At 39.3% G+C, this 10,763-nt stretch overlaps 1 protein-coding gene across 2 annotated transcripts; it reads left to right on the forward strand.

Annotated features, from left to right (window-relative positions):
- Positions 1-1,599: 1,599 nt before the first annotated feature.
- Positions 1,600-4,701, forward strand: LOC149190958 (putative pectinesterase 8). 2 transcript variants are annotated; one of them, XM_089413478.1, is made up of 6 exons: positions 1,601-1,869; positions 1,998-2,217; positions 2,314-2,485; positions 3,702-3,905; positions 4,012-4,262; positions 4,359-4,701. In XM_089413478.1, exons 2-6 carry the CDS (start codon positions 2,093-2,095, stop codon positions 4,507-4,509), a joined length of 903 nt encoding a protein of 300 aa, XP_089269604.1. In that variant the 5' UTR covers positions 1,601-1,869; positions 1,998-2,092; the 3' UTR covers positions 4,510-4,701. The 2 variants fall into 2 exon arrangements, with proteins under 2 accessions (XP_089269603.1, XP_089269604.1); XM_089413477.1 differs by having other exon boundaries at positions 1,600-2,217.
- Positions 4,702-10,763: the final 6,062 nt, after the last annotated feature.

Here is a 10,763-nt window from a genome sequence, read left to right on the forward strand (position 1 = left end):
AACTCACTCACACTTGACTCAGTTAACCGACTTTCTAAATTTAGACAACTCTCCATGCAGGAGTAATTAGCTATCTTTAACAAATGACACAGCAAAAAATTTCATCTAGCTCAAGAGAATAAGCAAGCATACCTGGGAATCTGTTTCTCAGCACATGCTCATCTCTAGTTCTTTGCTCGACAGGGCATGCTCCTGCTCCCGCTCGATGGGGATGAGAGTTGAGGTGCCAAAGTAAGATGTGAGAGGCGTAGATGGGAGCAGTTATTCGACAGTGACTCCCCTTAATTGAGCATACCTCCACCATCCCTCAAACAATTGGTTGTTGTCCCATCTACAAGATGGGAATGAGAGTTGAGGTGCCAAAGTAAGATGCGAGAGGCATAGATGGGAGCAATGATTCGGCAGTGACTCCCCTTAATTGAGCATACCTCCACCATCCCTCAAACAATTGGCCGTTGTCCCATCTACAATTGGCAAGTCACATCCATGAGAAATTCAAACACCGAAAAATTCATCACATTCGCCTGGGAATGTATGGGCTCCATCCATGACATACATCGCCATGACCATGTACTAAGCCAATAATTGACTTAGTGCATGGTTGTTAATAATTTTATATATAGAGAGAGAAAAAGAAAGAGAAACAACTAAGCTTGGCTCATATTCATTCGATAGAGGCCCATTTCTACCTATACCACTATAACTGTGTTAATAAAACTCATAAAAAACCCCACCTATAACTTACAAATTGAATTAATAACATTTGAACCTCAAACTACATTTTTCCCATAAAATTTCACATCAAAACCATACCAAATTAAACTATCTAAAATTATATAAATGTATATAGATATGATATATTATTTATATTTCTTATGATCATTGAATTTTAATAAAAACATTTTAATTATTGTATCCTTTGAATACACAAACTTCACTATTTTTAATTAAAAATTTATATAATTTCACTTGAATTAATTATTCTTTTAATTGTACTTTACAAATTATTCTTTTAATTGTACTTTACCTTTCTGGTTTCCAAATTAATCATAACTTTACATGGTAACATTCTATTATAATATATTTATTTCACATTGGAGTTTTTTATTCTATTATATTTATTTTTAATTTGAGAAGCAGATAGAATATTACACAGTCAAAGTTTAAAAATTTGTGTTTATTTTTTATTTTTTATATAACATTTAAATTTTCTTTATTCCTTTCTCCATTCCCAAAACTAAGTTCTTCCCTATAAAGCTGTTTTGGTTGATCAGATCCATTTTCCGTTATTCGAACTTACATTATATATGATACTATGCCACTGTACTGAAACATACCAGGTTTGCCAAACTACTCCTAATTTTTATCGGAGAAATTGATTCAAACAAAAAAAAGACCAAAACCAGGCTTGGATTACTAACTAAGAGCACACGGTTCATGAGCGCATGCTTATTGTGTCCCTTACCTTTCTGTGAAAGCGTTTCCACATGGTAACATATGGTCGCACGGAAAAGCACGCCACAGTATCATCACAAGATATTTACACGCAACATGTCTCATGTCCTCACTTCACCCTTTCCAGCCTTTTTTTTTATTGATACGTTACAATGTGATATTCTCATTCTCCTCCCCAAATTTTCTGTGCAGGAGGCGTGCAAGGAAAGCATATCTGTGTTGCCAGAAAACAAAAAAAAGGATATAGACCCAAAAATATATCCCATGAAAACTCCCGGTTTCTACTTCAAGTCAAGCTCGGTGCTCATGCTTTTGGCTCTGCCCCTATGCAAAAATAGATACAGCTGTTTTTGGAAAACGCACCCTCTAGATTTTGTATAAATCTTTCACCAAAGTATTTTGCAGCATGTTCTGGTAAATAAATCTTACAGTGGAGATGACTATGGGTGGTTTTAGGGCAAAACTAATGACCCTAATTATAACAGCATCTAGATTGATTCCTCTGTTATCGATATTTTTCAATTCCCCTGTTGCTATTTCAGGGGATATCACACAAGTTCAGACTGCGCGCGGGTGGAATTTCAGAAATGGAAAGTACAGTATTAAAACATCAGTGACAGTGGAGAACTACTGCGACATGTATGATATTGTGGTGGATCAGTCTGGGATGGGGGATTATACAACTGTGCAGGAGGCAGTAGATTCTGTGCCTGATAACAATATGGAAAGAACTGTAATTCTGATCAATCCAGGCCTGTATATGTGAGTCCCAACATTATTTTGATAAGTATTATTTTTATGTTGATATTAACACTGCAATGAATTATTTGAACAGAGATTTGTGATGGTTGATTGCAGAGAAAAAGTTCACCTAGGAAGCAGGAAGTCCAATATCACGTTTCAAGGCTTTGGTGGTACGTTTACAGACATTGCCTGGAATGACACTGCTGCAACATCTGGCAGCACTAGGAGTAGCGCTTCTGTTACAGTAGATGCTCCTGACTTCATAGCTAAAGATATAAGTTTCCATGTACCATTCCAATGCCCATATCTAAATGAATGAACTCTCCTGTATTTTTAAGTTTGTTTGCTGTTGATATGTAAGTTTGTTTGTTGTTTCATAGTTAAATATAGTTTAGTTTACTGGTTTTTTTGGATTGTAGGTTTTTGGACTATTTTGAAATTTGATAAACAATGATGTCAGATTGATGTTTTTCATAAGATTCCCAGATATTATTTTTGAAACCTGTAATGAAATAAATGTAACATAATTTGCAAGGGAACCCATTCAGTAAAAATTATAATACAATTATAATTAAAATATTATATATATGTTTGGATTATATATATAATGTTGGTCATGTTTAGTTAATTTTATATTGAGAAAAAGATATTAAAAGTCAGAGTTTTTTAATTATAAATAGTATAGGTATGTTCAAGATTTAATTAAAGAAAATATTTTTTTTTGTACATTGTGATTAAATTAAATTATTTGTATTTTATAAATTAAATTATTTGCATTTTATATTTAGATATTTGTGGTTATTTGGATTATTAAAAGGTTTTTCAATTGTGTAACTTTCAATTTAAAGATTTGATTTATTGTCACTCCTGGTGACATCCTGGTGACACAATAGGGTCTTGAGATTTACATTATTAAAAGGTTTTTTTAGTTAAGTAGTTAATTTCCAATTATAATATTTGACTTCTGGTCAATCCTGTTGCCACATATTTCTTTTTGTTTGCATTGGTGTCTTGTGATTATTTGCATTTTAAATATTTTTTTAGTTATATAATTAAATTCCAAACCCTAAGATTTATCTTCTTACCACAATTTTTTTTCTTATTTGCTTTGATATTTTGTAATTATTTACATTATTAAAAATATTAACCATATAATTGACTTCTTACTCTAAAATTTGACTTCTTACCAATCATGTTCTCACATTATTGGTATTGAGGTAATAAATCTATCTACATTTATTAACTATTTAACTTTAGTTAAACTATTTTTTACCCAATATATACTTACAACAATGATATATTATATGAAAGTCTATGGCTTTATAATGGATTTTCTGTTACACCACAAATTTAATAAAAAATTAACAAAAATATAAACAAAAGTTTGCCCTGATTTCTTCACATTCACAGATCCGGAAAGAGCCATGAATATGATTCATGCTTTAAAGTACTGGTATACTGAGCGTTATAATTTATGTTTGCTGAATTGCTTTTTCCTCCAGAATTTCGCTTACCCGCCACAAGGGAGCGTGGGAGCTCAAGCTGTGGCAGTCAGAGTATCAGGAGACAGGGCTGCTTTTTACAGGTGTAATTTCTATGGAGCCCAGGACACGCTTTTTGATGACAGGGGTAGGCACTATTTTCAGGATTGCTATATTGAAGGCACAGTAGACTTCATATTTGGACATGGGCTATCCTACTATGAGGTACAGAGTTTAAACAGAATCCACCCAATTAGTTATTTTATCACCAATCTTCCAATATTTTACTGTCAATATCTCCCTGTTTAAATGCTCTGATTGAAAATGACAGGGCTGCGAGCTCCATTCTATTGTGAATTCTAGTACTGGACCCTCGATTGGAACAATTACAGCACAGAGCCGCCAGTCTGCAGGAGAAAGAACTGGGTTTTCTTTCGTGGATTGCTCAATTACGGGAACAGGGCTGGTATACCTAGGCCGGGCATGGGGGTCGTATTCTCGAGTTGTATTTTGCTACACAGAAATGGCAGATATAATCGTTCCAGAAGGGTGGTCAGACTGGAACGATCCTTCCAAGGATCAGTGAGTTTATACCAGCCTTCAATTCCTTTTGTTCCTTTTTACTGTATTTTTCATGGAATTTGTGTGGTAAGATATTTGTGGGTTTGCTTATTTCAGAACAGTTTACTATGGAGAATACAACTGCACAGGTCCAGGGGCTGATTCCTCCAAGAGAGTAAACTGGTCTCATCAGCTAACCGATGATGAGGCTGCCTTGTTTTTGAATATCTCCTTCGTTGATGGTGAACAATGGCTGGATTTACAGTAATTCAATAATAATAAGAATTACGGGGACAGTTGAGGGAGGGATTACCAGAAATTGATGCGATTGACGTTGATATTAAAATTATTTAATACCATAATTTATCTTTATAAATATGATTTTTATTTATTTTAAATTGGAAGCTACTCCCTCATTCCCAAATTAATATAAATCGGCTATTTTATAAAAATGTAATAATTTCGTTTTTATGAGTTAAGGAAAAAATAATTTATAAAAAGGTTTTATTTTTTTATTTTTTTTTATATATAAATAAATATTAGAAAAATGTACAATATTTTAATAAAGATTAAAAAAAATAAAAACTAACTAATTTTACATACACCTTTTGAAGGTATTTTTTAGCTCTTTGGACGATATCCTCTTCAGCGATCACTAAGTTGATGTATCAATAAGCTCTCAAGTAATCACTAATAATCACTAAGCTGATGCATCAAATAAACTCTACCTCATGGTTGAGATTTATGGACTATATTCTTAAGAGTTAGGATTGAAAGAGCTTGGGAGGCATTTCCATTCTTGTTTTTGAATTTAGAGTAAGATTGTATATTATTGAAAGTTATAGTGGGTAAAGCTCCTTGTAAAGTATGGTTGGGTAAAGCTAAATTTATAGACATATTGTCTAGAGTTATGGATTATATTGTTAAAAGTCATGATGGCAGAGCTGGGCAGGCATTTCCATACTTGTTTTTGAATTTAGAGTAAGATTGTATGTTATTGAGAGTTATGGTGGATAAATCTTCTCATAAAGCATGGTGAGTAAAGTCAGATATATGGATTATATGGTTGATATCTCGGTAGAACTTGGTAAGCATTTTCACAATTGTTTTTGAATCTAGAGTAATATGCCCTGGGTAGAACTTGGCAAGCATTTTCACAATTGTTTTTGAATCTAGAGTAATATGCTCTTTGTAGAACTTGGAAAGCATTTTCACAATTGTTTTTGAATCTAGAGTAATATGGTATGTTATTGAGAATAAAGAAGGGCAATTGTTTTTGAATCTAGAGTAATATGGCATGGGTAGAACTTGGCAAGCATTTTCTCAATTGTTTTTTAATCTAGAGTAATATGGTATGTTATTGAGAGTAATATTGTTGATGATTGGGTGGAGTTTGGTAGGCATTTCCACACTTTTTTGAATTTGGAGTAAGATGGTATGCTATTGAGAGTAATAGTGACAAAGCTTCGCATAAAGTGTGTTCAAATAAAGCTTTACATAAAACATAATTTTAGGGTAAGATGGTTATGTTGTTAAGATTCATGGTTGGGTAGAGATTGGTACAAGTTGTTGATTTTTGTAATTGTTTTTGAAATGTTTGCTGGACGTTTCTACAATTTTTTTTAATCTAGAGGAAGATGGAATGTTATTGAGAGTCATGGTGGATAATGCTTCACATAAAGCATGGTTGGGTGAAGATTTAAGTAACGTTGCTATCAATGCAAACTCTTCCATTCTGGCGGCCAGCTCATCTATCTTTGTCGAAGCTACTTTCTGTTGCTCCCCTTTCTTGTCCAACTTTCTTTTAGGACACTGGGTGACATAGTGACCAAACTCACCACATCTGAAGCATTTGACTTTCAACAGTCCTTTTTCTTCTTTTTTCCTCCCTTTGTCCCTGATTGGGACCCTTCTTCGCCTTTCCCTTACTGGCAAGGGCTACATTCTCCTCCTCATTCTCAACCTTCGACCCTTTGCTACTGTTGTTGTTAGTACCTTGGACAAGACTGATCCTTAGCTCCTCTTGTATAAAATCACCCCATAGGCATTCCCAATCAGGCATTCTATCTCGTCTAGTAATCCCTTCAACGAACATTTCCCATGCTCTGGTAAGCCCATTCAAAGTTATTCGCACACATTCATTGTCTTCTAGTTTCTCACCTACAACAACTAGTTCATCTCGGATATTCTGAATTCTGGTGAGATAAGGAGTCACACCTTCACCCTTTTGCATCTTTGTGGTCCTCAGCTTCTCCTTAAGAATCATTTTTCAATTCTCAGATGGATCCTAGTATAGTTTTACAATGATATCCCACATTTCCTTTGTTGTACTCTTTTCTACAATAAGCGGAACAATATGGTCTCGAACTCCATCGAGAAACATCCTCTTTGCCTTGGCCATATCTGTCACGCCCCTACACTGGCGATAATCTTTCAACCGCACTATAGCGAGGTGCGGCACTACCAACCGTTTTCTTTTCACCAATACTTACGATTGTAGACTACGCCTAACATTCCATACTTAGTTTATTTTTCGTTACCAAGTATTATTTTTATCCTTTATACAAGTGAAAGCCCATAACATTCACATAAACAGCATTATACAATAGAAATGCACAACAATATAAAGGGAGGGGCAACTCCCTGCAATATGAGTCTACCCAAATCAATATATATAATCTTCTTTTACAAGTACAAGTTAAATCTTGGGAAACCCCAAATTTACACTTAGCAAAATTTCCAACTTCGGCAAACTCAGTTGCTCAGCTCGTCGGCGCCTCCGCATGGTCGCCACATGACTCACCAACCCTTCGTTCACCTCGTCACACGATCGTGTTGTTTGCCCAACTTGGGCGTGCCTCGTCGTAACCAACTCACCACACACAGGCGCCTCCGCACGAGTCACACCTTCGTTCACAACCTCAACACTTCACCGTTTCCACCGTTTCGTCATGCACCCCTACCCAAGTCGCCCGTCTGAACGATTCTTCGCTTTGGCGTGCACGGCGCGCCCTCACCCGGCCGCTCGTCCGCACGTCTACCCGTTCACCCAAACTCGTTCACCCGAACAACTTCACCTAAGTCACCACACGACTTCACCCAAGTCGCCACACGACTTCACCCGGTTCGCCCGAATGACCTCACCCAGGTCGCCCAACGACCTCACCCAGCTTGCTCGAACGACTTCACCCAGTTCACCCGAACGACCTCGCCCGAGTTTCCTGCCCGACAACCTTGCCCGAGTTCTGCCTAAATGACCTCGCCCGAGTCCTTCCTGAACGACCTCACCCGAGTTCTGCCCGACGACCTCGCCCGAGTTTTCTACACGAGTTTCCTGCACGAGTTTTTCGCCCGAGTTTTCTGCACGAGTTTTTCGCCTGAGTTTCTGCACGAGTTTTTCACCCGAGTTTCTCACCCGAGTTTTTCACCCGACTTTTCCACCCGAGTTCCGCCCGTTGTGCGGGATCATCCACGCACTACAGAACTCCTTGTTCAAACTCGTGTTGATCGAATGATGATTTGCCTCCACAAATTGTCCACTAATATATACGGGCGGGTGGCGGGTTATGTCACCCGGCCGACCCATGCCCAACGCCCAAGCCGACTCGTTCAACATGTTGCCTTCGCCCGAGTGGAGGGTTGGCCCGCCCAACTCGTGGGACCGCCCTCTCAACTCGCCCAACATCGTATAAACTCGTCCAAGGTTCATTTCGTTTCACATTTCGCACGTCCTTCGCATGGTGGAGTCGCCCTGCCCGTCACACAGACCGCAGGTCCATACATCCTCCCCCACTTGAAGTCATTGTCGTCCTTGACAATATCTCATCCCGGCAACCCCCTGTGACCAAGATCACCATACCAAGGTATACACTCCATCGGTATGTCATATATCGGAAATCATCTCAATCCATGACCATCAACCATCCTGTCACAATCTCCACATGCGGCTCCCCATCGTGGAAGGTTGGCCCCTCCATCTCAAACTACATGCTTCTTGCAACATCTCGTGTCGACCTCATCATGTGTCGTCCTCATGTGAACTGCTGCCATGATACTCCAACACAATGCTAACACATCTTTGTGCACTACCGGTCCCCATGTTTGAACTAGTTGGGTGATCAGTCCAACTATCACACTCAAACCATGAGAGTGAACATCCTCATGCCATCATCAGTTGTTTCTCAGAACATCCTGTCACATCCTCAACTCGATCAAGAATCCATCTCCATATAAGTCTAAGCCATGCTCAGGTCCATGAAGTAGTCCTCACCTCATCTGCAACATGTTGTCCATGATGTTTTCTACCCAACATCATCATCCATCTGCAAAATATCCATCTCCTCAAAGTGAAGAGATCATCTCATCAAACTCTAACTCTCGATGTGCCACATCCAGGTCCATGAAGCAACCTCCATCATATCTGCAATGTGCCATCCCTCAAGTCTGTCATAGAAACAAGTATACACCTGTCTCATCTCTCCATGTGTTGCCCATGATCATAGATCAATCAGCTCCCATGTGTCAAAAGTGGTTAAGTCTCGGCTCAACCCATGCCCAAGTGTTGCCACCAAGGCATCATCATCGTTGTAACTCCATCTCCCAAAGTCACAACCTCATGTCATCATGAGCTCCATGAGTCATCTCCAACTAGCACTCTAGCAAGCATACAAGTCTCGGCCCAAAGGTCTCTGCAAGATGCCTCAGCTCTCCATGTAGTAGGAATGCTCCATAGTTTGCTCACAACTCCATCCAAGTCCATGGCCTTGTTGTACAAGAGTGCACAACCTTTCCATCGGCTCATAAATAAACCATCTCCATGTCACACCAGCAAATCTACCTGCACAACATCCTTGCCTTGGCACTCCTCATTGGATGACCATATGACACCTCTATAAGTGCTCCTGCATAATGTCCCTGCATAAGACTGCCATGCTCCATGTCTCCAACCTGATGTCCATGACTAAGTTGCCCATGTAGTCCTACTAAGTAGACCCATCACAACAATCGGTCATCCCCATCCAAGTCTGCAATCTTCGGTCTAGTGAGCTCGGTCACCCAACCATATCATCATCATCATGAGTCCCTTCCATCATAGCTCCCCCACTGAAGGTTCCACCAAGACTTTCTCTTGGTCTCAGCCATGAGAAGTCCACCCAAGCATCATCATACCTCCAGTGTGTGCCCTCCTCCAATTTGTCCATGAGTCATGCTGGGCACTTAACCAATTCTCCATGTGGCTAAAGCATGACCCGATCCTTTGCAATGATCGTCATGTTCCTCCCTTGTCACGGGCCTTTGTACCTTCTACCATAAGGTCACAAACAACCCCAACAAGTCCTGCAACAATCAACAATACTTGCTTCTTCATACAAGGTCTCATCATAGACATCCATGGTAAGATGTTCCCTTGCATCTGCAAACTGTCTTTACTCTTCCCTGCATATGGTTCATCTCCCAAAAGCTCAAATGAAACACAAGTATAAATAGTACTTACATCATCATCATGAACATGAGGCTTCTCCATGTGAGTATCCCCATCCATCCATGTCTGCAAACTGCACGATCCTGGTCCAACTTGATCAATCTCAAGTTCATCCTCCATCGTTGTCATATCTGTAACATCCTCAATCATCGCGGCTTCCTCTTCCTTATTAGCACAATCTGCAACTTCATCCTGCTCCATTGTCCAACCAAGTTGAAGAAGTTCGTCTTCAACATTCCTTTCCAAGACTTCAAGTTCCTTTCGAATCCGGGGGTTCTCTTCTTTCAACCGCTTTAACCTATATAAGGTAAGCAAGAGCTTCCCTTCACATTCTTCCAAACCTGCCATCCCTTGTCGTTCAGCTTGGCCTAAGCACAAAGCTTCACCTCTGCTAAACCTGTTTCACCCTTCACCTGAATCACCTTGATATTCCACCTGTGACCTGCAAAACTTGAGCTCCCTGCCAAGTCTTCGATCGTCGTAGAATCAGCTCCTTGATTCAGTTCACCAGCTCTGATACCAACTGCCTCGAAGTGCAGGTGTGTATCAGCTTCAATGCTTCAACACCAGCACCAGCTCCCTGGCATTAGCTCTGATACCACCTGTCACGCCTCTACACTGGCGGTAATCTTTCAACCGCACTATAGCGAGGTGCGGCACTACCAACCATTTTCTTTTCACCAATACTTATGATTGTAGACTATGCCTAACATTCCATACTTAGTTTATTTTTCGTTACCAAGTATTATTTTTATCCTTTATACAAGTGAAAGCCCATAACATTCACATAAAAAGCATTATACAATAGAAGTTCACAACAGTATAAAGGGAGGGGCAACTCCCTGCAATATGAGTCTGCCCGAATCAATATATATAATCTTCTTTTACAAGTACAAGTTAAATCTTGGGAAACCCCAAATTTACACTTAGCCAAATTTCCAATTTCGGCAAACTCGGTTGCCTAGCTCATCGGTGCCTCCACACAGTCGCCACATGATTCATCAACCCTTCGTTCACCTCGTCGCACGATCGTGTTGTTT

This window comes from Pinus tabuliformis, chromosome 3_1, assembly GCF_031772625.1.
Source record: "Pinus tabuliformis cultivar Carrire ecotype Pingquan chromosome 3_1, CPIR1, whole genome shotgun sequence".
Classification (NCBI taxonomy): Eukaryota; Viridiplantae; Streptophyta; class Pinopsida; order Pinales; family Pinaceae; genus Pinus; species Pinus tabuliformis.

Excerpts from the sequence above, each read along its gene's own strand:
- LOC149190958 (XM_089413477.1), top strand. The coding sequence starts at position 1,892 with ATGACTATGGGTGGTTTTAGGGCAAAACTAATGACCCTAATTATAACA. Across the intron at positions 3,906-4,011 it reads ATGGGCTATCCTACTATGAG|GGCTGCGAGCTCCATTCTAT; the intron begins GTACAGAGTTTA and ends TGAAAATGACAG. Across the intron at positions 4,263-4,358 it reads AACGATCCTTCCAAGGATCA|AACAGTTTACTATGGAGAAT; the intron begins GTGAGTTTATAC and ends TGCTTATTTCAG.